Source organism: Hippopotamus amphibius, chromosome 5 (genome assembly GCF_030028045.1).
Source record: "Hippopotamus amphibius kiboko isolate mHipAmp2 chromosome 5, mHipAmp2.hap2, whole genome shotgun sequence".
NCBI lineage: Eukaryota > Metazoa > Chordata > Mammalia > Artiodactyla > Hippopotamidae > Hippopotamus > Hippopotamus amphibius.
The window spans coordinates 15,600,536-15,627,128 of record NC_080190.1 but is presented as its reverse complement, the minus strand read 5'-3'; the positions used below and the strand labels follow the sequence as shown (position 1 = coordinate 15,627,128).

At 37.1% G+C, this 26,593-nt stretch overlaps 1 protein-coding gene and 1 long non-coding RNA gene across 9 annotated transcripts in view; one reads left to right on the top strand and one right to left on the bottom strand.

The window, feature by feature from the left end:
- LOC130854470 (uncharacterized) lies at positions 1-26,593 on the bottom strand. The gene is made up of 3 exons (XR_009054029.1): positions 26,486-26,593; positions 25,203-25,257; positions 1-247 (listed from the first exon to the last, which is right to left on the bottom strand). It is a non-coding gene; the product is annotated as an uncharacterized LOC130854470 (long non-coding RNA).
- Positions 24,466-26,593, top strand: part of PNLIPRP3 (pancreatic lipase related protein 3) — a 79,761-nt gene continuing 77,633 nt past the window's right edge. For all 8 annotated transcript variants that reach the window (XR_009054026.1, XR_009054028.1, XR_009054025.1 and 5 more), the window contains exon 1: positions 24,466-24,698. Coding sequence is in view for 1 of the 8 variants with exons in the window: in XM_057737327.1 (XP_057593310.1) it covers positions 24,650-24,698 (49 nt within the window). In the remaining 7 variants the exon portion in view is untranslated. The remainder of the gene's footprint in view (positions 24,699-26,593) is intronic.

The window sequence follows — 26,593 nt, the reverse complement described above, 5'->3', positions numbered from 1 at the left end:
AACAAACAAAAACCAATGCTAAGACTTTAAAGATCCCTGTGTAATTCAGCTAAACTGAATATTCAGGGAAGTCTGAGAAATACTTTAATGGTTCTGGTATTATTTAGTTTCTTGGGGGAACCATTTTCCAGTTGGCCATTCCAGAGCTATTGGCCCATCTGCACATTGTGCTGGGTGTTTCAAAGTTGGATTCCTCAGCAACCATCACAGAAGACAACCCTGGTAACTCCACAGATTTTGCCAAGACCTAATTTTTATTAAAAAAGAAAAAAAAAAAAAGAATGAAGGGTAAGTACAGGTGGAGCAGCCTTAATGATTTTCCTGTGAATTCTCAATTTGCTTAGAGACAGGTGAAGCCGAGTGAGGCACCATCTTCTTGTCTCCAATGGACAGACATAGATTTTAAAAATTAAACATAGGACAAGTGATACTGGAGTGATTAGAAACCCAGTGACTCTTAATGGCAGTTTTCTTCAAAGTGTTATCTACATCATCCATTCCACTTGACTAATTGCTGGAGGCAAAGGACAGTTCAAATAATCCCTTAGTTCACAGACTGCCCATTGTCAACATGGACAAAGTGATTAACTCATTCACTCAGATGGCTCTGAGTCAGAAACCATCTGATCTAGTGATCTGTCTGTTGCAAGTAACTACAATACAGCTATTACTGCGTCACAAAAGTCTGTGTTGTTGCTGGTGGATGAAAGCCAGATAATTATTTTGTTTTTCATACCTTTGAGTTGCACTCCTTGGTAGGGTATTGTGGAAATTGGGACAATATGGATTATACTAATGTATCTCTATCTCTGTCAGTTGTTTTTGTGGGTGGGTGGGTGGTTGTTTTTTTATCCCCCTGTAAGTCTGCAATGCTTGGTTCTCTTGCCTCTTCCTGGTCTCCTTTCTGTTTGGAGAAAAAAAAAACACTGGACACTGTCCTGGCTACTAGGGGACATATTTCTGAACCTGGATATTCTCTTGTGGATATCTCTTCTCTATCATGGCTCCAATACCTGACTTCATGTGAATAAGGCTGGGATTCTCCTTGCTATTTCTGTCAGAAAGTTCAGATCCTGTTTATCCAACCACCTACTCCCACCAGGCTTAACTATTTGCACTAAGACTCTTACAGTGGCTTCTCTCTGTCCACTGGTTCAGAGCAAATGCATCCTCCTTGTAGCCCAGAAAGCAACTTGTGATCAATGTAAATTATAAGACATAATTGCTCTACGTAACAGTTCTAGAATTATGTCTAGAACTTCTGGACTCTGAGATAGGATCAAGGGCTTCCTTTATTTGGTTCCATTTTGAAGATGACATTGTCCTATAAGAATGAGCAGTTAGTATAAAAACAGATGATTGAACCTGGTGTACCCCCCAAAAAATAAAAAAAAATTAAAAAAAAAAAAAAGAGCAGTTGCCCCCTCAGCACCGTCTGATTTCTTAATGTGAAGCAGAAGAAGTTATGGCTTATGTTTGTAATGTTCTGGCACAAATTCAAGACTCAGTACCTGCTTGGTATTCCAGAAAGCATCTCTGTGCTGGTGAATTTAATGTCATGTAACAACATTTTTCTAGCGGGCTGTAAAATAATTCAGCAGTGTTTCACATTTATTGAACAAAAATATGGTAAAAACTGAGCAGCTCAAAAGCACTAAATACAGGTGCTTAGGTTCTTATTTGATGGACCGCTGGTGGTCTCTCAACATGTTCCTGTAGTTCTGTGTTTGGTGCCTTTCTGAAGGGTCTTGGTGTAGTCCACTGGAGTCCTCCCACTAGTCTGAGGCCCTTTTTTTCCAGTAACTTAGTTGGTGTTCAGCTTTTTTTCCCCCTTAAAGCAAGAAATACGTATTTCATTTTTCAAGTAAACTGGTGTAATGTCTGAAACCAGGTGGATTATACAGGTTTCTTTTTATAAGCTCCCAGTTCCCTGAATTGTATTTTAGGAAATTTGTGAATCATTTCTTCCCCAGACACTTTTATAAGCTGTACCCCTGCCTGAGTTGCTGTTGCCCTGCTTTGCACTCCTTCTAGCTACATCAGATATGGTGCTTATCTGTGCCACAGACCATGTGAGGAAGTCGTCACTGTTGATTGACTCCCAAGAACTGCAATAGACATTGCCAAGTCATGGCCATTTCAAGGGCTACTACGAATGTTTCCCTGCCTTAAGGTCTATGCCCTAGTGTAGACTTTCTGAGTAAAACCCTTTTATAGTCAAGGTCACATGAATATTCATATCCAGTCATGAAATTTATTATACTGTTGCTAAGTCGTCACCCTAATGGCAGCTTCACTCAAAGCGGCACTTCCTGAGAAAGTATACATATGGTATCCTTGAATTTGTAGGTAAAGCTTTAGATACTACATACCCTAAGCCATATGGCTTGTCTCCTTATATTCTGATGCATGCACTTCCTGTGTTCTGCTGGCTCTGTGGGCAGCAGCTTTCTCCTTGTGTAATATGGACAACATTAGTATTAGGATATATTTCTTTAGTTATTGTGATGCTTGGTTATGTGGTCTCACTGGCTGGGGAATTTACCCAGGCCTGAGTTCAGTCAGAAAGTATTTTGAGAGGATTTTATTGGTAACTCCATGTTCAATTTTGTCCTGTGTTGTCTAAGAAATGCAAAAAACTTAAATTTGAGAAAGATACATAGGTCTTTAACCTAAGCAACTTAGTTCTTGGTTCCACTTGTGAAGGGGTAACTTTTGAACAGTGTCTGAGGTTATGGCTCTGATGATCAATGGTACTACTGTAAGTGAAGCAAAAATGATGGAAAGCCTTATCAAAATATGTGAGCAGATTCCATAAACTGCTCAGAGACCTCTGTTTCTTTGTGCAAAGGAAAGCCATCAAGGAAATCCTGGGACATATATTGATCAAAGTAAAACTCAGTATGTCCCAAAATGCTCATTTTAAAACAAAGGATCTACTTGAGCGCCAGGATAGAGATCAGGGATAATGCGAGTGAGCTGTTTATGCTCTTCTTTGTCCAGTTTTCTTTTCAACAGAATCCCACCCTTGTCTCCAAAAAATAGATAAGCCATTTCTTCCATGTAGCTTTTTATTAGGTAAAAAGCAATTCTAACCCCACCTTGTTCTAAAATATTGCCACCTGCGATACAGGAATTCAAAAGGGACAAAAATTCTAACAATTGATCAAAATAGTCCTTGACATGCAAAACTTTAGTTTCCAATCCAGTGGTATTTCTTTCATCCCTGTCCTGTGGTCAATTGGAAACCAACCCAAACTTTCAAATCTCAGTAGATGAATGCAAATTTTTGAGTGATTTTCACTAATTATTTTCTATATTTAAAATCAATAACAATAATTACTCTTATTCTTCTTTGGGGCTTAGCCTACAGTCCTAGTTAATGAGACGTTGTCTTCACTTCTCTTCTAAAAAGACTCATGGCCATGGCTACAAATAGAATCTCAACTGTTGGCCTTTCACCTATTCATTGATTCCTTCAGCACTCTTACCAAACTCTGCCTGATTCTCCTGCACTGCTCCAGGTGTGGGAGGTAAAATGGTGAGTAAAACAGAGCCCTGCCCTTGAAGAACTCAGTGCAGTGAGGTAGTTAGACTTGTGCACAGCCTTGGTTCCTACTGACTAGGAGGTTACAACCCAGAGGTGGCAAGAATGCATTATCTTTTTTAAAAAACAAACTAGACTTGGTTTAATTTCTTGCATTCCCCTACTACCCTTCTCCCCACACCATCCCCTCAATTAAATAAAAAAAAATGAGAGTGAAATTTTCTTTGGAAAAAGTTCCTCATAGTCAGCTGTGGAGAAGGATATTACATTCTAGAGTAATAGAGTAGGGAAAAAATATTCCATTTTAGGTCCACACTTGATTTTATAGAGCTAGGGGAAGATAACCAGTGAGAGCTATTAATTTTATTTAGTGTTAAAGCAGTCAGATGTTTTCATCCTGTGTTTCTTAAATGATGGAATCACCTTTGCTTAGCGTTAGGTATTTCATAAATGGACATAAATGCAAAAATGGATAGATTAACTGGATGGTATGAGCTATAAATCCAAACTTTTCATTTGTGAGAATTTACAGTTTGAAACATAATGCCAACATTTAAAACAATTTAAATTATAACCACGTTTTTCTGTGATTATTTAAAACAAAGATATGTCTGTGTAGATTTTTAGTTTTATATAGATATAATAGCAGATATTAAGGCAGAAGAAGAGGAGCCCATAGGTTACAGACATATTATTCTTTTTCAAAAAAAAGAAAAAAGAAAAAAATCTTAGCCACAGTAGCTAAGCAACGCATTAAAGATGATTTTGAGGAAAAGAGATCTGTTCATTACTTCATGAAAGAAAAATTTTATAATACTATTACTGAAAATTGTAGTGTTATATATTGATAATACATTGCTGTCTTGTTCATTTTATACTTACTTTAACTAAAAGTTTAAGTTTATCCTCCAGGTTAATGAAAGAGAAAAAGATTCCATTGGAATAAAATATTATTTTAAAAGATGTTCAGAAATATCCATGTTTCTCTAGGGCAAAACATCCTAAAAGGGTAAATTTTCATATTTTATGATCTTAGACTGGTTGAGTTCTTCTGTTTACTTTTACACAATTAAAACTTAGGTGTCATCATTTTTCATTTTCATTCATTAACAGTTTGAAATTAGTTGAATATGACAATATCAGTTAAAAATATAGTATGAAAATTATCCTGGTCATAGTTGATTTTTTCTGAGAAAGCCTTTGAACTAGTTTGTTTTTAAGATGAGAAATTTCATTAAAATCACTACATTTTTAAAAAACAAATTTGATCTAAGCAGGCTGGATCACATTCTTTATACACATTGATCATTGTGAACACTGCTAAAATTTTTATTAATAGTGTATTAAATTTTTTGAAGAATTTCAAAAGCTTAGATATATATTCCACTTAGGTATATATTTCATATAAGAATGAATATATACTATGTATTCAGTAATTCATGTGAAACTTTCAAGAAAACATGTGAGGTTGGATCAATAGGTGATACTCTCTCCATTTTATGTGCGAAAAAAATGAGCATTTAAGTGTGTTGCCTGAGACCAATGACCCACTGAGCATGTCACTAGTGGAACTGGGCAGGTTGGTCACCAGTCTTGTGGGGTAGATCTCTCTATTCATCTGAATACCTTGATTGATTTTTTTTTTCCTTGATTGATTTTTGATATGCAACTTTGGGGATGAAGTTGTAAAGAGAAAAAATTGATCTGCATAACAGAAGGAGAACAAGTTGGGGGTTCCTGGGACAATTCAGGAGCAAATGTATAGAGATTAGAAAAGGACAAAGAAGAAACCAGAGAACTGGGTAGAAGCACGACCTCCTCAGGTTCCTTAAATCTTTAATAATTTCTACTAATTTTCCAAAATACTTGGTGTGACTGTATTTTTTGTGAAACTTGAATTTTCTATAATTTTGATTTTCCTTGAGCATTCATCTGTTCTTTCAGTGATTAGTGATAAACTGCTATAGGCAAGCCCTGCTCCTTAGTGCTGAGGATGCAGTGAGGATGAGACTCCCTCCTCATCCTTATGGAGATTATGATCTACTGCCAGGTCAGCAATCTATAGCCTGAGGGCCAAATATGGCTCACACACGAAAAATGCTTTTTAAGTGGTTGAAAAAGAATTAAAAGAAGAGTAATAGTTTATGATATGTGAAAATTATATGAAATTCAAATTCCAGTGCCATTAATAAAGTTTTATTGTACCATGACCACACTCATTTGCTTATGTATTGTCTGTGGCTGATTTCACACTAAAATGCAGTGTTGAGTTAGTTGTGGCAGTCTGTCTGGCCCAAAATGTCTATGATATTTATTACCTAGCCCTTTATAAAAAAAGTTTTCCAAAACTAGCATCTAAAGTAGATATTAAATAAGAGATTAAGGTTAAGTATAGTAAATTATGGTGAAGAAAATTCAGGATTGTACGGACCATATAGCTTGTCAAACAACTCAGACATAATTGGTAATATGAGTTATCTGTACTAGTCAGATACAGAGTCAGGGCTCTGTTGTAGAAACCCACCCTAAACCAGCCTAAGCCAAAAAGAGAATATATTGGTTTATATAACCAGGAAGACCAGGGAAAACCTGGCTTCAGAAATGGCTGGATTCAGCAGTTCAAATGATATTACCCAATTTGTCTCTTTTGTTCCAGGTTGTTTTTTTTTTTTTTTTCTTTTTTTTTTTCTGGCTCTGATATCTTACTCCATGTTGGTGTAACTTTAAGTAGACTCTTCCTGTATGGTGACAAAAATGACCAGAAACAATTCTAGACTTCGTTGTACTTTCAGGTAGAGTGAGTCCCAAGGAAAGAGAGTATCTCAATTGTCTAAAAAAAACTTGGGAAGGATTCTGACTGGGATGGCTTGGGTCATGTGCCCATCCATAAATCTCAGAACTGTGGCTAGCCTGCAGCACATAACATCCTCTCTATGATGACAGGTGCCATACATCCATCCAGTAGGGACACCCCCACCAGGAGGGAGAACTTGTTGGGATAACAAAAATAAGAGATTCACACTATAAGTTCACATCTATAAAATTTTTTGCAAATATTTGAGGTGTTCAGGAATGTAGAGCACTCCATGGTGGTCGATATAGTCTCAGAAAAGTAAAATTCTGTGAAAATATCTAACGCTTTGATACAGAGATTGCATACTGATTGCCTACGGGGCTAATTCAGCTTGCTGAACTATTCTGTCCAGTCTATCAACTTGTACTTTGTTGTTGTTTTTCTTGTTGCTTAATTGAGCCAATCATTTTCAGCTTCTCTTTTTAGAAAATTTATTTTGACAATATTAGACTTGCATTTCTGTATGAAAATATCCAGCCACCTTTTTAATATGGAGCAGTAGCAGTGAGTCTCTTAAGATGGAACATTTGCTCTCTCGTTAGCCACAATCACCATGACTCCTTATTGTCTCTCTAACACTGCAGCCGCTTTTAGTTGCCACTTGCACTTGTTTCTCCTAGAATAGAGGATAGTTTCTCTATACTCTGTCTCCACTGAATGTGGGAAAAGGAGACTTGATTCAGGCACAGTGGGAGAGATCATCTTTTTCTGATGAAGTAAAGAAAATTCTTCCATATGTATTATGCAAACAAAAGATGTCTGTATTGAAAGAACCACAACTTAAATGGTTGTGAAATATGAAATAAACCATATGAAACCACCGGAGATAAACCATGATAAGATCCAGGACTGCTATATGGAGAAGATGAAAAATGAAAAACTTAACCTGAAAATAGGACTGAAATGTCAACAATTGTTTTTAATATGAATAAAATATACTACTATAAATTAGGCTATATATTAAGTCAAAATTGCTGAGATAGCAAAAGCTTTTTTTTTTTTCAATTTTAAAAAAATTAATTAAAATTGAAGTATAGTTGATTTACAATGTTGTGTTAGTTTCTGGTATACAGCAAAGTGATTCAGGTATACATATATACATATCCTTTTCATATTCTTTTCCATTATAGGTTTTTTTTAAAGAACTTTTATTGAGATACAGTTAACAGACAATGAACTGCATATATTTAGAGTGTACAATTTGGTATTTTTTTTCTTATTAGTGATGCATATATGGCAATTCCAATCTCCTAATTCATTCGCAAAAGCTTTTTTAATGAAGGAAAATTTCATAAAAGAATACAGCAGAAATTATGTTTTCTACACAGAGACAAGCATTTTGTAATAAGTCTTACTGGAAATTCTGTTGATCAGCAAACTGGTCATGTCTTAGCACTTACAGAAAAGTTGCATTAAAAAAAGTGAAATTGGTTGTAGCATTTTCTATTCCATGAAAATAGGTGATGAGAGCACAGATTTAAATGATATCACATTCAATTATATTAAATTGGTGATATTGACAAAAAGATGAGAGTCGCTGATTGGAATTTAGCAAATGACTTCTCTTTGTAAGAAAATTTGCAAAATGTAATGTAGTTGGTCAAAATTGTCAGTATGATTCAACTCCTGAAATGGACAGAGTTAATGTGAAAACTTAAACTCAAGAAGGTAACATTTTCCAAGAGACATAGAATTTAGCTCACCTGATTACATCATTTTCCAGCAGTGGCTTTGTGCTAAAGAATTTAAAGTGTAATATATATGAATGTGTGGTAATTAACAGTGTGAACTAGGTAAAATCCCATAGCATGAAATACAGATACTCCAGGCCTTCTTTTTATGGATTAGCTGTGCACTATGGTGGCCTGTTGTAGTACATGGGTTTATATGGCTGAGTGTTGAAAGATATTTTTATGTATTCAAGAGAAAAATCCTTACTCAATATCTAACAATAAAAAGTGGATCAAAGTCTTGGCTTTCAGGTTGATGTTAGAACCTATCAACTTTGAATAGTTCTCTGCAAGGGCATTCACAAACAGCTACACATATGTATCATTCAATTGGCTCACTTGAAGTGAAATTGTACCTTTAAGAAACTAATTTGGCAAGGAATAATCTGGCCCATTACCCTACACTAAAATCATTTTCCTGAAATGAAAGTCATGGCTTGAACCACATTACCAAAGCTGTAGAGTTAAAATGAAACTCCAAAATGATTCCCTGATTTTAAACTCTATGAAAATAAACTAACATTGAAATATTAGGAAGCCTACCTTTATAATTTGATATTGATAATAAGAAAAGAGAACTGCAAATTGAAGTTGTTGAACTGCAAGACAATAAGTAACTGAAAATTAAATACAGTGATGTTGGAATGTCATAACTGAACACTTGTCCAACATGTTAAGTAGCACTGGTGTTTGTAAGTTCCATTTTTGCATATGAAATTGAGTAAATCAGATTATTGCACCCAGTTGAAGGATTTGTTGTTTAAATTTACATGATCTGATGGTGATATGTTAGGTGCAAAGGCAAGTCAAGAATTAATAAATTGTGAAAGAAAACTCAATTAATGAAATATTTCCATTTTCTCATTGTTATTTTTTATTTTAAAGTTTCATATGTCTCTCAGAAAAACTGTACATACCTGTTTATACTACATTCAGGAAATATAAAGTAAATTTGGTTGTTTTTGTGACACTTAATTTCTCTAATGTCTCATCTGCTTCACTTATTTCCATGCCTGGCTGGCCCTTGTAGGCATTTGAATGAGTAACCATGCCTTGACCAAAGCCTCTATATGATGTGCAATCCTTTGATGAAAGATTATATTAAAGGGAAAGACCTGTATGGTATCTATAAACAGAGATTCGGGAAGCAAGAATTTGTCAGAGTGTCTCCAGCACTGTCTAGGGGAAAAATGTACCTAACCAGTGGCCTCAAGGATATTGTTACTGTGGAAATAGATGCATCAGTCTTTTCTTAGATGGATAACAGTGGCCATAAATATCATTCAACTAGCTATCCGTGATCAGATGCTGTGCTCACCAAGCAACAGGAACATTATCGATCTGGCCTAGGGGAGAGACCATAATTATCAGGCACCAGAGAATCTTTTCTCCTTAGAAGTGAATTTTTCCCTTACACATAAATAAATTTACTTTCCAGTTTGCATAGCAACCTCTTGTCAGTTTGGGTGGCTAAATCAGTTGCTAGGGCCTTATCACCCTTAGGTGTAAGAAAAGGTAGGTATCTTAGCCCATGAACAATGGACCAGATCCTGCTACCTATTTATTTATAACTCAGTGTTCTAAAAATGGTTGGACCATACCCATTACCGTTCAACTGCCTTTATGCATGAGTATTTAGGAACGACTGTGAGAGGCTCCCTACCACAATAATTTAGAAATAAAAGTAATCTTCGAAAGCCCACATAAAATGGATGAGCTTAGGCACTGGTGAAGACTTTTGGAGAAATCTGGGGACTACTTAAAATGCTAATTACAGTTACTAGTGAGTAGTTCCAGGAAAAGATGTTTATACTAATGCTTTTTTTTTCTTCTTTTTTTTGCTTTATTTTAATCTAATCCAGTGGCTTTACATTTTGAAAAATGCACCTAGTAGGCTAGTTAAATATGAATTTACTGTTAACAGAAGTCACATTAAGGAAGATTGTAGGCTGAGCTGCAGGGCTCCCAACCACGGCCTGTAGCTGCTAGCACTTCACTAGATAAGGCACAGGTCAAGTGGGTAATGGCCCTGGTAGGGTTTTCCTCAATAAATTAATTAATGTGGGTTTACATTCTTCTCAGAGAGAATCGGTGTTCTCTGACATGCACCCATTAATATAAGTTGAGACGAAGTATTTTAATTATGTATCACACCACATAAGGCTTTATAACATGTACCAAGACTATCAATATTGGAGTCAATAAAAGTTGAGTGACTGTGAAATAAGATTATGAACAATTAATCTTAAAGCTAAAATAGTCTGAAAAGTGAATGGAAATTATAGATGTATATAAGTCTATTATATTAGTTCCATTTTTCTGGTTTGTATTACATAAAATAATTAAGTTTTACTTTAAAAAACCCATCATGATTATACTGTAAAGAATGTTGGTACCTGCCTTTTCAGAAATAGTTTTAAATATGCTCTTGACTTTTTAAAACTGATTGAATTCTCAGACATGTTTTAAGTAAATAATTAAGAATGTTTGTTTTAAGAGCTTATGTTAGAAAATGATTTCTTACATTTCTGCAAGAAAAAAACATCTAACCAGCTGTGAGTGGAGCAGAAAATTAGACAATCCTGTTTTTTAAAACATCCGTATTATAGTGATAGTTTTAATAAAACCACAGAGCATTTGTTGGAAAGGATCTTGAAGGTCATGTACAATAGTTAACTTCCTACCAGATGTATAAATCTCTCTTACGTCACCCCAAATAGTCACACAGCCTCTCCTTGAACATTGCCACTGACACTGGATTTATTGCCTTTCTACTCAGTTCATAAATGTTACCTCTGTCTGGTTTTAGAGCTCTTTATGTATATGCTGTATGACTTCTACCAGACTGTCATCTCCTTGAGGGCAGATTCAATATTTAAATCCCTAATATCCTGTTTATAACAGGTGTTTTCCCTGTAACAATGTTCTCAAATGAATTATTATTTTAAAAAATACTTATTTATTTATTTATTTATTTGGCTGCTCCATGCCAGGTCTTAGTTGTGGCATGCAGGATCTTTATTGAGGCAATGTGGGAGGCATGAGGCATGCAGGATCTTTAGTTGTGGCATGTGAACTCCCAGTTGCGGCATGTGGCATCTAATTCCCTGACCAGGGATTGAACCTGGGCCCCCTGCATTGGGAGCGCGGAGTCCCAGCCACTGGACCACCAGGGAAGTCCCATCAAATGTATTATTGAAGTAACCAATAAGTTCCAGTTTGGGGACATTCTACTTATTAGAAAATTACTCCTTAAATGAAACTCTTCAGCTTCTGTCAGCTGGTCCTATTCCTTTCTGAAGAGTCTCCCAGCCCAAGGGTGGGGCTTCATCTTTAAGGTGAAGCAGCTCCTTATTATTGCCTCCTTGTTATTCTTTTCCATGGGGGGCAGGGCTGGGGAATCTCAGTTTATGGGTTTCTTTAAAATAACAGTGGTACTCATTTTCCTCATGTCACTGCAAGGTCTCAGATTTGACTGGACCTAAATCAACCCCTTTACTCACCAAAGCACATTGGTTCTTTGTTTTTTTTAGTTGCTATTCCAGTCATTCTCTATTCTTAAAATTACTTCACGATATCCTGCTCCAAGAGAAGAGTTCCTTTCTGGATGGTGCCTAGAGTCACCACCTGGCTATGATAAATACTGAGTCAGTATAGGTGTTAAGAAATAATCACACTTCAGGATGGTTTTATGGTTACAGCCCCAGACTTATTGTGAGAGAGTTCCCTCCTTCCCCTCAGGAGAAGAGCTTTCTCAAATATCTATGAATATGACTCTTAAAATTCAAAGCATAGACTGTTTTGGAACCACAAAGGACAGTACGTTACAAAGTTCAGATTCCTCATTTTATAGACAAGGGAGTCACACTTAGAGTGTATTGTCCTAGGTTAGCTAGCTAGCGGCGGTATGAGAAGTAGAGACGAAGACCCTTTATTTCTGCTATCATCTCTCTGTGTCCAGAGTGCTTTCTCATACAGCTCTCTCCAGATGTCAAATTGGGTTGTCTTTTCTATATCATGTACTGTCACATAAAATTTAAATATAAAATCTGCCAGAGAGAAATAAAAGTGCTCTGGATAAAATGTGTTTTGTGGTTATCATGTAAGAGCTTAAGGATATGTATTCAATAAACCTCAAATAGTAACATGTCATTCTGTCTATAGGAGTGCCAATACTGGCTCTCTTGTGAAAAGAGAAAACCCGATTGTCTTCAAGTTGCCCCTAAGTCATCTTTTTCTCGGAAAATTTAAATTCATTAAAGTGGCAACTAGACATTTTGGAAATATGGAAGCATAAATAAAATTGAACTAGTTAATGAAATAATTCAGTATTTAAAGTACTTAGAGGTAAATGTTCATCAGTACCAAAGCTGAATTCTTGGCTTTATTTGCTCTGGGAATATATATGTATATGTATTTGTTTTATTGGGATATATATACCAATTTTAGTATCTCAATGAGAACAATACATAATGGTGATCCTTGGATTTCAGAGAATGGGAACCAGGCCTGAAGTGTATTTTTTAAGTGCCTACAGGTACTAGAAAACATGAAGAATGGAATGAATAAACTTGTAGAATTGCTTCCTTCTTCATAAGTTGTTGAAAGTTATAATTGTAGAAATTTGGACCATAGACAAGAATTTTACTTTTTGATACGAGGGTGAGTTAAAAATTATCTGCACTCCGGTTATATTAAAATTTCTATTGGCCGCACTCTCTTATCAGCACTTTCTGTTCAAGGCTACTGTCTCCCCCATCACTGCTGTGCAGGTGTGAATGTGTTACATCAGTTCATTTGTAACTGTGGTGCGAGCAAAAATGGATGCCCCACTTGTGATTTACACCAAAGAAGAGCAGTGTGCAGTGATTCGTTCTTTGTGGTCAGAAGGTATACCTGGTGCCATTATTTATCAAAGACTGTGCACAGTAGGAGAAAGTGTTTTGTCATGAAGAAGTGTGTATGAATGGATAGGTAAGTTCAAGGAAGGTCACACAAGTGTTAGCCATCAAGAAGGAGCGGGATGCCCATCCACGTCCACAGCTGATGACAGTATTGAGCGTACATGTGAAATGATTCTGTCAAATAGATGGGTGACAGTGGACTATGTGGCAAATCATTTGTAAATCAGCCATGGCTCTGCCTATAAAATAATCCGTAACAGACTTAGGTTTCGAAAGGTTGTGCTGAAGCCTAAACTTCAGATTAAATGCAGAAGACTGCTATCCAAGGGCGTTGTGACTTCGCATGACAACACATGTCTGTACACTTCTGCCCACACTGTTGACACCCTGCAAAAACTTTGTTTTGAGGTGTTAAAGCATCCTCCCTATAGTCCTGATCTTGCTCTATCAGACTTTCACCTGTTTGGTTCCCTGAAAGCAGCCCTATGAGGACAAAGATTCACTTCTGATGAAGAAGTGAAGACAGCGGTGCATTCATGGCTCAAAGCTCAGCCTAGAACATTTTTTAATGAGGGAATACGAAAGCTTGTTGACAAATGGACAAAGTGTGTTGAAAAGCAAGGAGATTATGTCAAAAAATGATGTATTTTTCTTTTCTAAAAGTTAATTAAAATAAATTCTATAGGACTTCCTAGGTGGCGCAGTGGTTAAGAATCCGCCTGCCAATGCAGAGGATGACACGGGTTTGATCCCTGTTCCAGGAAGATACCACATGCCTCAGAGCAACTAAGCCCGTGCACCACAACTACTGAGCCTGAGCTCTAGAGCCCATGAGCCACAACTCTTGAGCCCGTGTGCCACAGCTACTGAAGCCCTCGTGCCTAGAGCCCATGCACCACAACAAGAGAAACCACTAAAATGAGGTGCCCATGCATCACAATGAAGAGTAGCCCCTCCCTGCTCACTGCAACTAGCAAAAGCCTGTGTGCAGCAATGAAGACCCAACACAACCAATAAATAAATAAATAAGTTTATAAAAATAAAATAAATTCTACAGCCAGAGTGTGGATAATTTTTGACTCACCCTCGTATATTTAATCAAATTAGTCTGAGTCCATTTAATATTTATTTAGATCACTTCTTTCCTTTCTTCATTCATTCTTTCACTCAGTTATTTATTTGTTAAAGTATCTGTTCAACAAGTACTAAGTGTCCACCAAGGGACAGGCCCCTTACTTGATTGTGGGAAACACAAAAACAGCTATGATACACTGATTTCCTTAACCTCAAGATGGTGATCAGTTGGAATAGTCCAATGTATAACTATAATTTAATAGCATCAGAGTTAGAGATATCTCTGGATAAGTGTGGAGGATCCCAGAATGAGTGATAATTTCCAATTCAGGGGTTAGGGATGATTTCACATAGTAGGTAATACTTGAGCTGGATCTGGATGGAGGATTAAAAGTTTACCCAGTAGAGAAGGGGGAGAGAATGGTGTTGCAGAAATAGTAAAAATGAAGGCATGGAGGCATAGACACAGCTAGCTTGTTTGCAGTGCTCTAAGTTTTTCCGCTGGATGAACGCCTAGGGTGAGGAGCAATGGGAGAAGCACAAGCAGGCGGTTTTAGAACGGCCATGCATCACATGCTGATGAGTATAGGTCTTACCTCATAGACAAAGCAGGAGAATGGAATGATTAGATCTGCGTTCTGGAAAAAGACTATACTAATCAGATATCATAACAAGCATACAAATATATAGACTTGGCTTTCAAGTTTACAGGGTATTAATGGAGATGAAAAATAAGTAATATGAAAATTTTTACAGTTATAGGAAGGATAAAAGGTAATTATTCGCATTATTTACAATAGAAAGACATGGAAACAACCAAAGTGTCTACTGATGGATGAATGGATAAAGAAATTGTGGTATTTATATACAATGGAATATTTTTCAGTCATAAAAAAGAAAGAAACCTTGCTATTTGCAACAACATGGATGGACTTCAAAGGGATTATACTGAGTGAAAATAAGTCAGACAGAGAAAAACAAATACCATATGATTTCTCTTTTATGTGGCAAAACAAACAAAACTAAGCTTATGGATACAGAGAACAGACTGGTGGTTGCTGGGGGCTCAGGGGTGGGGGGAGGCGGGAGAAATGGGTGAAGGGGTCAAAGATAAAAAGGAAAAAAAAGAAAGAAAAATTGGAAATTGCACAATATTAAAAATGGAATAATAAAAAATGTTATAAGTAGGATAAAAATAATACAAGATGCAGTGGGTATCCATAAACTGGAGAAATCTTATATGACTGAGGGCATCAGCAAAAATATTCATGAAAGAGATTGTCACACTTGAACTAGTCCTTGAATTATGAGGGTGATTTTGCATGCAAAGAAGGGTGAGGAAGAACCGTCAAGGTGGAAGAAACAGCAGGAGCAAAACCTCAGCAGGTCAGCGGGTGCAGTGGGTGTGAAGGGGTGTGGACTTGAAGGCTCAGAAGCTAAACTGAGGAGAGGATAAGGAGGTCCCTTGTGCAGATTAAATAGTTTGTTTCATTTAAAAAAGACCTTTGAGGAGAATGTGATTAGAGATGGGTTCAAGATGAATAACCTATAAATAATTTCTAGAATCCATGATTGAAGAGACAGCAGTGATATTTCAGGCAAGAGATGAAATCCTGACTGTGGATTGTGACAGTGTGTCTCATAGTAGGAAACGAATGAGGGAAACACCAAAGAGGAAGCATTAACAGAGTCCAGCAGGACTCTCTGGAAGCCAGGGACCTTGAGAGTGTCAAAGACAATGTGGACGTTTCCAGCCAATGACTCAAAGAATAGCAGTTCCTACAGCAGGAATGGGCAGGGTGTGAGGAAGAGCTCTTGGGAAAGAAAAGAGTTTCTTAAAACTCGAATATGGTAACTTTATGATTCAAATAAAACACCCAGGTAGAAAGGCCCAGAAGACAGTTGGCATTGCTGGGCAAGAAGCTTTGGAAGGAGGATGGAGGAAAGTTTCTCACAAAGAGACAAAAGGTGAAGTCATCGGAGGGGACCATCTTGCCACAGATGGAAATAGCTAGGTATTTACAAAATATGGAGAGAAGAGATGAATCTTCGAGAATAATTGTATTTGAAAATAAGAAAAGAAAATTGAAAAAGCCACCAGCAATGGAATAAGAGAAGGTGGGAAAACAGATGATTTCAGGGACCTCGAAGATAAAGATGCGCGTTTCAGTGCCAGGGAAAGTAAATGCAGCAGAAAGATCAGGGAGGGCCAACAATCTGAAAGGCTATTGGGAGACATTGTAGTGTTTTGGGTTTATACTGGGTTCAAATCCTACGTTAATTTTCATAATTATCTTGGGGATTATTTCTTTAACCTGTGTAACTTCATCTTCCTTATCTGAATAAAAATGGAAACATATCAACCTTGCAGGGTAATTGTGAGAACAAAATGGGCTAATGTATATGTAACATCTAACACCGAACCTGATTAGTAAAGGTTTATTACTCACATCATGGGTCTTTCTAGGAAGAGCAGGGCAGGCTCCTGGGCTAGTCTAAAATGGCTGGAGAGGGGAGAGAAAGGATATTGGCTTGGGGGCTTTATGGTGGTGAGGAGGTGGGGCTGGGGCGAGGGTTCCCATTCACATGGGCAGGGGCTTCCATGGTTTGGACTTCACACCCGTGCCAAAAGAGGCTTTCTTAGCCATTCGGGCTTTCTGAGCGCATCCAGGTTTTCTTAGCCTGCCTAGATGTGGGGCAAAAAGGAAATAGGTAATGGTGACTCTTAAAAGCTGTCAGCAGTCAAACATCGAAAAATGGAGTCACTCTTTCTTACAAATTGTTTCCCTAAATCTCATGTAGCTGGACTCCAGAAATACCCACTGCCACTCTAGCACCACCCTCACAAGAGGAAGTATGATGGAAGGAAAGCCAGAATGGAAAGACATTTAAGAGTCTTAAGCAACTGAGGTCAGTATATCTTAGCAGATGAAACATTGCCAAGACTCCTTCCAGGGCCTTGAAAGCACCTGTGTTAGAGAGGAGCCTTGAAATCCTTTTATGGAGAAGTATTTAAGTTGTTTTAAAATGTGTTTAGCTGGGTTTGTACTACTCTACTTATGCTCCAGTTGTCCTTGGGATGGGTGGAAGTATGTGACAGAACTACCAGCCAAGGGTACAAATGCTGTTGGTCATGAAACAAGCGCATAAGGCCCAAGTTTAATCCACACTAAAACAAATCACCACCCTCTGATCTCTTACCTATAAGTCACCTTCCTATAACTTGTCTTTGGACATACTTTCCTTGTTCTTCCTGAAATCCCCACCCATCAGTCATCCCTTTCCTCACTTATATCTACCTACTTCATCATGCTTCCTAATGAGTTGGTTTTCTATGACTCTCTCTCCCCACAGTTGATTTCTGTTGGTCCACATTCCCTCATAATTGCATAAGCCGTTCACATCCAGACTTCCCAATTATTATTTCACTTTCTCATAAGACCTACCCATTGATGACCCTCCCTTCCAGTCCTGCCTTTCTCCTAGGCTTGTTTGGACAAGTACCCAGCCTCAGTGACATTGAGTACCACTCCACATATAACAGGAGACTGGGTTGGACCTAAGAAATAATAATAATTATGATAGCTCCTATTTATTGTTTACTATTTGCCTCATGCTCAGCTAAGCTCTTTATGAGCATAACCTTGTTTTTTTGTTTGTTTGTTTTTGTTTTTTGATAAATTTATTTATTTATTTATTTAATTGGCTGTGCTGGGTCCTCGTTGCTGCACACGGGCTTTCTCTAGTTGCGGCGAGTGGGGGACTACTCTTCCTTGTGGTGCGCGGGCTTCTCATTGCGGTGGCCTCTCTTGTTGCAGAGCATGGGCTCTAGGCACGTGGGCTTCAGTAGTTGCAGCACATGGACTCAATAGTTGTGGCGCATGGGCTTAGTTGCTCCGCGGCATGTGGGATCTTCCTGGGGCAGGGATCGAACCCACGTCCCCTGCATTGGCAGGCGGATTCTTACCCACTGTGCTACCTAGAAAGTCTGAGCATAACCTTGTTTTATCTTCACAATAATACTCTATGGTACATAATCCCTGTATTAATCAATGGTGGTAATCATTTCATGATGTATTGATATATCAAATCATCACATTGTATACTTTAAATATATACAATTTTATTTTTTAGTTATACTGAATAAAGCTGGGGGAAAAGGAGAGAAGTGAATAGTTGGATAAAGGATAAAAGGCAAACTTAATAATATTCAAAATAAAATTAGTACAGGCAGTGTACTCAGAAAACTATAAGACACTAATGAAAGAAATCAAAGATGACACAAACAGATGGAGGGACATACCATGTTCTGGGATTGGAAGAATCAACATTGTGAAAATGACTGTACTACCAAAAGCAATTTACAGATTCAATGCAATCCCCATCAAATTACCAATGGCATTTTTCACAGAACTAGAACAAGAAATTTTATTATTTGTATGGAAACACAAAAGACCCCAAATAGCCCAAGCAATCTTGAGAAGGAAAGATGGAGTTGGTGGAATCAGGCTTCCTGACTTCAGGCTACACTACAAGCCTACAGTGATCAAGACAGTATGGTACTGGCACAAAAACAGAAATATAGATCAATGGGACAGGATAGAAAGCCCAGAGATTAACTATGGTCAACTAATCTGTGACAAAGGAGGCAAAGATATGCAATGGAGAAAAGGCAGCCTCTTCAATAAGTGGTGCTGGGAAAACTGGACAGCTGCATGTAAAAGAATGAAATTAGAACACTCTTTAACACCATACACAAAAATAAACTCCAAATGGATTAAAGACCTAAATGTAAGGCCAGACACTATAAAACTCCTAGAGGAAAACATAGGAAGAACACTCTTCGATGTAAATAACAGCAAGATCTTTTTTGATCCACCCCCTAGAGTAATGGAAATAAAAACAAAAATAAATAAGTGGGACCTAATGACACTTCAAAGCTTCTGCACAGCAAAGGAAACTATAAGCAAGACAAAAAGACAACCCTCAGAATAGGAGAAAATATTTGCAAACGAATCAACAGACAAAGGATTAATCTCCAAAATATATTATATAAACAGTTCATCCAGCTCAATATCAAAAAAACAAACAACCCAATCAAAAAATGGGCAGAAGACCTAAATAGGCATTTCTCCAAAGAAGACATATGGATGGCCAAGAGGCACATGAAAAGCCTCTCAACATCACTAATTCTTAGAGAAATGCAAATCAAAACTGCAATGAGGTATTACCTCACGCCAGTTAGAATGGGCATCATCAGAAAATCGACAAACAGTAAATGCTGGAGAGGGTGTGGAGAAAAGGGAACACTCTTGCACTGCTGGTGGGAATGTAAATTGATACAGCCACTGTGGAGAACAGTATGGAGGTTCCTTGCAAAACTGAAAATAGAACCACCATATGACCCAGCAGTCCCACTGCTGGGCATATACCCAGAGAACACCATAATTCAAAAAGACACATGCACCCCAGTGTTCATTGCAGGACTATTTACAATAGCCAGGACATGGAAGCAACCTAAATGTCCATCAACAGATGAATGGATAAAAAAGATGTGGTACATATATACAATGGAATATTATTCAGCTGTAAAAAACAATGAAACTGGGACATTTGTAGAGACATGGGTGGACCTAGAGACTGTCATACAGAGTGAAGTGAGTCAGAAAGCGAAAAACAAATATCGTATATTAACACATATATGTGGACTATAGAAAAATGGTACAAATCAGCCGGTTTGCAAGGCAGAAATAGAGACACAGATGTAGAGAACAAACATACGGACACCAAGTGGGGAAAGCGGGGAGGATTGGGGGGGGCTGAATTGGGAGATTGGGATACCAAATTGTACATTCTAAATATATGCAGTTTATTGTATGTTAACTCTATCTCAATAAAAGTTCTAAAATAAAATAAAATTAGTACAGGCAAGATAGTGAGACGTATACTTATTACTTAGTCAATGTACAGAGGGACTCAGAGGCTCAGAAAAATTGAAGTTGTCAAAGATCATGCAGCTAAAGAAGTCCTGCCTGGCTACGAACCCAGATCCAATTCTGAAGTTCAGGCTCCACATCACCATTCTTACCATGAGAGCCTGCTTCTAGAATTTAAGCCTTTTCAAACTTGTGTATTGAAATCCCATACATGATTTGCCAATTCTAGACATAGCTATAAATCCTCCCAACCTCTCCTCTCCTTACAGTTGCCTCTTGGATGGTGATATTTTTCTATATTATATTATTCTGACTTCTTTGCTGAATGTGGAAGAATTTAATTTTTCGAAGTGTAATTTTAATATGCCGCATTCTAGTATGGCAAATAGCTATTATGAAAAGTGTGCTGCTTGGAAACTTCAAGTAGCCTTCTAGAGAAACTTGTAATTATAATGAATTGTGTTGATGTTATGTGCATTTTTATTGTATATAATTTAACAAGTATGTGATGACTATCTAATTATAGTCTATAGTTCACAAAGTAATAGTTTACAACAATATTTCCTCAGTAGAGGTTATACTTCCATATGAGATTCTTGTTTTATGTGTTACTACAAAATGTGCATACAAATAAAGCCTTACTAAAAAAATAGACTTTAGAGGCATAATCTGTTTTAGAAACACATTTTTGAAAGTTTGCAGAAAAAATTACTTCTTAAACCAATCAAAGTAAACAATTCATTAAAATATTTTCATCCTGTCAAACATTGTAAGAAATATTCTGACAATAATCATGATAGAAAATCCATTATTCAAGAATAGGACAGGAAAAAAAGGAAATTCTTCTACCTCTGTGAAATGCACTGAGTATGTTCCTAAATCATTACATCCTTTAAGCACTAAATCAAAGAATAGAGATAATAACAAAGGAAATGCTTTTGGCTCTACCTTCAAAGTGTATCCTAAGCTGATCCACTTCTCACTACCTCCATTGTTACCTTCTTGGTCCAAACCACCATCATCTTCACCTGAATCACTGCAACAGCTTCCCTATCCTGCAGTCTACTGGCAACAGAGCAGCCGGAAAGACCATGCTACAACCAAAGTCAAACCAGATTCCTTCTCTACTCAGAGGCTTCCGCTGGCTTTCTCCTCTCTGAGAGGAAAAGCTGATGTTGTTACAATGACCATCAAGACCTTACCTCCAAACCCCTCGGTGACCTCATCCTCTACTCATCCGGTTTCTCCCTCTGCTTCTGCCACACTGGCCTTTCTGCTTTTCCTCAAAGATATGAGGCATACCCGTGCCTTGAGACCTGGGCTTACCTGTCCTTTAGCCTGGAGACACTTAGTTACCTCCCTCACCTTCTTTGAGCCTTTGCTCAAATGTCACCTTCTCAATGAAGCCTCCCTGGACTTCATAGCAACCTTCTCTTTCAAACAAATCCCAAATGCCCCAATCTCCTTTACTCTGCTTTTGTTTTTTCCATAGTACTTAAACCACCTTTTCACATACTCTACTATTTACTTGTTTACTGTGTTTATTGGCTGCCTCCCTAACTATAATATTCAAGAGGACAGGGTCTTTGTTTTTTGTTTTGTTCATTGGTGTGTCACTAGAAACCAGAAGAGTACCTGGCACATAGCAACCACTCAAATATTTGGTGAATGAATGAATGAGTGCTAAGATTACTAAGGCATTTGTGTTTGTATTTCACTCTTTCTTTGCTTCCCCAAAATAGCCATGATGCCAGCCTCCTTGAAATCTTGGGTAAAGAGCTCAGCATTAAGAAATAGCCTAAAAAGTTATTTAAGAAATTATTGCCAGGTTATTCAGGGTTCTGACATTAATACTGAAATATTCATCATGACATCTTGAAAGGTTCTCTGCCTTACTAAATTCTCAAAATAATTTATCATGTCAGGGACAAAAATTAATTGAATTATTTTATACCCTTGAATCAAGAATTCAACTGATTTGCTGTTTTTCCTCGTTTTTGGTGTGCTGTCATACATAAGCACAGATTTGATTTTGTGATGAACTTTTAGAAGCTATTGTTAACTTCTCTATGTGACATTTTTCAGGCAGAACTGCCATTTCAGTAAGCATCTGGGATTCACCAGTATCTGATCCTCGTTAAACATAATTGTTAAAGTATAATGAGTCTTCAACTCTCAGAATGATAATCTCTCTAGGGAAGGAATTTCCTTGAATGATATGAGATCAATGAAATCTAATGCTTTTTTTTTTCTCTCAACAAATATTGACCATATGTTTACTGTGATAGACCTATCACTAGATGCTAGGAGACCAGAGATGAACAAAAACCATTTCTTGTCCCAGAATGGTTTAGTCTGAGGAAGGAGACTCATTTATAGGTGTTTGCCTAACAAGTCTATGTTATGCTAAGTGCTATAGCAGACTCATTGAAAAGTGCTGTGAAAACATAGAAGAGAGCATTTTTTTTTAATTCCTATATTATCATTGTAGATCTTTGTATTTTTTGCCATTTAAACATGTTTATTAAGCACCTACTAAGTTCCAGGCATTGTGCTTGTCCGGGATGCGGACATGAATAAGACACAGTCTTCTGAGAGGTACTGCTGCCGATAATGTTATTCATGCCGATCCCACGTGTGTGGCTGAAAACATTGATTTTTGAAATGCCACTTGGGAAAAATAACCAGCTGTAACTGGTGAAGCTTTTAGAGCACACCTTTTCCGTGGCGTAGTTACTGGACACTCAATGTGCCAGGCACTGAGCTTAGTGCTGCTGAATGGTTTATTCTCTAATCACTACACATCAGTGTGCCAGGTGGACTGGCTACTAGGAGTTCCAGGAAATATTTCAACCAAAAAAGCATCCAAGACTTGTAACTAATCTTGTTCATAATCTCTCCTTTGTCTAATTCTTGCATAATGTAACAAGTTTTATGTAAAAAGGCTAAATTCTTCATAAATAATTTAAAATTTTAATGCTATTATGGTGAGGGTAAAACATTAAGAAAAACTAAGAGATACCTCAGCCGTCTTCTATGAACATTTAAAAACTGAGAAACTGACTAAGGATATCTGTGAATTGATCACTTATCATTTTAAGTTGATGGACTAGCCAAAAAGACAAATCTGTATTACATTAAAGTGTATTATGAATCCTGTGTACAATGATGTAAGGGTATATTTAGCTATATGTGAACATAAACTTGCTCTTATAACCGTTAATATACTTGAAAAATGACAATAATAAAATTAACAGAATATAGTACTTACTATATACTAGGTATTATTCATATAATAAGTAATTCAATCACCTAAATGACCCTATGAGTTAGGAACCATGATTATCCCTATTTTACAAGCAAGGGAAAGCACAGTGAGTTTACCAGCCCAAGGTCACTACTAATAAGTGGCAGAGCCAGAATTTGAATCCAGGTGATTGGGTTCCAATCACCAGGCAACTGCTATGCTACATTGCCACACAGGTAAGACAGGCAGATCAACCATGTTCAGTATTTGACTCATAGCATATTCTAGCAGGGCCTGTTTGAATTAAGTGGATGTTTGCACTCAGAAATGTGTTAGGTAATATTCCATTGTGTTCTTATCCATTTATCCATCAGTGAACATTTAGGTTGCTTCCATGTCCTGGCTGTTGTAAATAGTGCTTCAGTGAACATTGGGGTGCATGTATCTTTTCAAATTATGGTTTTCTCCAGCCATAAAAAAAGAATGAACTAATGCCTTTTGCAGGGACATGGATGGATCTAGAGATTGTCATACTCTGAAATAAGTAAGACAGAGAAAGACAAAAATCATATGATATAGCTTATATGTGGAATCTGAAAAAAAAGGTATAAATGAACTTATTTACAAAACATCAATAATGCTGCAGATGTAGAAGACAAACTTATGGTTACCAAGGGCGAAAGGGGGGCAAGGGATAAACTGGGACATTGGGATTGATATATACACACTACTATGTATAAAACAGATAACTAATAAGAACCTACTGTATAGCACAGGGAACTCTATTCAGTACTCTGTAATAACCTATATGGGAAAAGAATCTAAAAAAGAGTAGATATATGTATAACTGGCTCACTTTGCTGTGTGGCAGAAACTAGCACAACATTGTAAATCAACTATACTCCAAAAAAATTAATTAAAAAAATAATTGTGCTAGAGGAAAAATATACAAAGTATATAATCCTGACTTGGAAAAATTTTTCTTTTTTAAATGTTTATTAACTACCATCCACCCCAAAGCATTAAAACAACTTTCAAGAGTGACTCAGTTTGTGCCTAATCAAAATGTTACTAATGATGAAACAGCAAAACCTCAGGAGTTTTAATTACCCATCACATAAAGCAGGGCACACCCTGCTGATAATATCTCTTAATACGACACTAGGAGTCTAAACTGTGGCACATTTGCTTTGCAGGGCAGAATTAAAGGTAGTGTGGGTTCCATGCTTTTCTAGACCTAGAACTTAAGTACTGATTGATGCCACTTTGAAGAAAACTGCTTAAAATTTTATAGTGAGATGACTTTATAAGTGAAAATTTTCAGGAAGATTTTATGTGATTTTTAAAATCAACTTAGATGTTTGGAATTTGGATTGCTGCCCTTTTATTCTTTGGCACATCAACAGGTAAGACTCATAATTTATTATAAGTTCTTTAAAATAGAGTCTATTCACGTCTAAAATGTAATTGACATGGACTATGAAATATTGGCTCTGTTTATGTTTTATTCTTCATAAAATTATCTAAGGAAAATGCATCAGTTTCATAATAATGAATCTGATGAGCATATGAAAAGCATCTGTTTCCAGTAAAGTCACTGGACAGTCTTATACTGGTCCTCCACTCACCTACTAGCCTTATGGCTTTGGTCAAGTAACTTATCCACTGAAGTCTCAATTTCTTCAATTCTAAGATGAGTATGTAGCAGTAAATAAAAACATACATATTTCCATTTTCAGTACCTGATTCACAGTATGCTCAATAAATGTCTGAATGGATGAATGAATGAATAATTAATACTGATTGGAACCTCCACATTGATTTTTTTTTTCCACTTGGTCATGATCTTACATATTAACTCAATATTCATTGACTTGTGCAATTTATACTGTGGACTCCTTATACATTACCTATGCAGTAGTTGTTGGTTTCTTCTGGTCTTAGCACTCTGGTTCAACACTGCACCTGTAAGCATAGTAAAAGTTAGCCGATATGTTTTAGCCAAAATAAAAATCAAAGAATTTCAGTGTTTTTTTAATCCCTGCCCTCCAGCTCTCCTCTGAGATAAAAAATAAAGGGGATGGAGCCATCGTTAGTTTTAGTATATGCCAGGAATTGTGCTCTATTTTCCATGTTTTTCCTGACCCAGACAGTCCCAGTTGAAATCTGAAAACAGATTAATGAGTTCCAGAGCAGAATTAAGAAGTGAGTGAAGTATGCCCTGGTCTATTTTCTTATCTTGTTGCATCTCTTCTCAGTGGTATCTCCTTCTAGAGTTCAGTGCTCTTTTTGCTATCTCTACTTGCAGCCCACCCCTCAAAATCCTTTCTGAACAATATTAATACATTTTTCAAATCAACAAATACAATCACCTACTATGTGCCAGGCACTATGTTAAGCTCTGGAGACACAGTTGTGATTGGTAAGTTCCCTAGAGCCCATCAGAAATATTTGCTTTTCAAATATTTGCTTTTCAGTAGGGAGTGACTTCTGCTTAGAAGCTCATTGAATTAAGCACAAAGTATAAAATGTCAGGTACCAGAGGACTGAATGCAAATGGACTCTGTTACAAATTTAATGCACTCAATATAAGTAATAATACAAATGTGATGTAGATTCAATTTTTTAAATTATGGCAGCTGTGTAATGGGTATATGTGTGTAGTAGAAATATATGTAATCTAATTTTCGTATAATTGTATATTTTTTTAAAAAACACATTTTTATCTGAACTCTCTCCTCAGCCCCCTCCTTACCCAGTTTAAATGCCATGATCAATCATAATCCTTCCTTAGCTATGCACATTGCACTTCTCTGCTGCTCTTGATTCATTGGGCTTAACCATGACCCTGATTAAACTCAACATTTTGCAGCTTTGTGACTGCACCTGTGCAGCTGAATGTGCCTGGAGGAAAACACCTTCCATGCTGACAGTCTCACTGTGAAATCATGTTAAACTAAAGTGGACCATGAATCTGCCAAGCCATCATATTCTGCTTCCCTAGGCCTTTCATTTTCCCAGGCTCCTGGGTTATTTCATTCTTCTCCCCTCTACTCAAACCTCCAGTGCCTCCCTGCCCACCAACTCTCTTGGCTGATGGTCTCGTTTTCTATTTCAATAAAGGAATAGAAACAAAAAGAAGAGACCTTCCATAAATTCCCAGCACCACATCTATCCATCTACCTGCATATACCTGTCCACACATTGTGCCTTCTTTCTTTCACAAAAGGTGAGATGTTGTTGCTCCCAAAAAAGGCCAACCCTTCCTCCTAAATGTTAGATTCCATCTCCTTTGACCTGC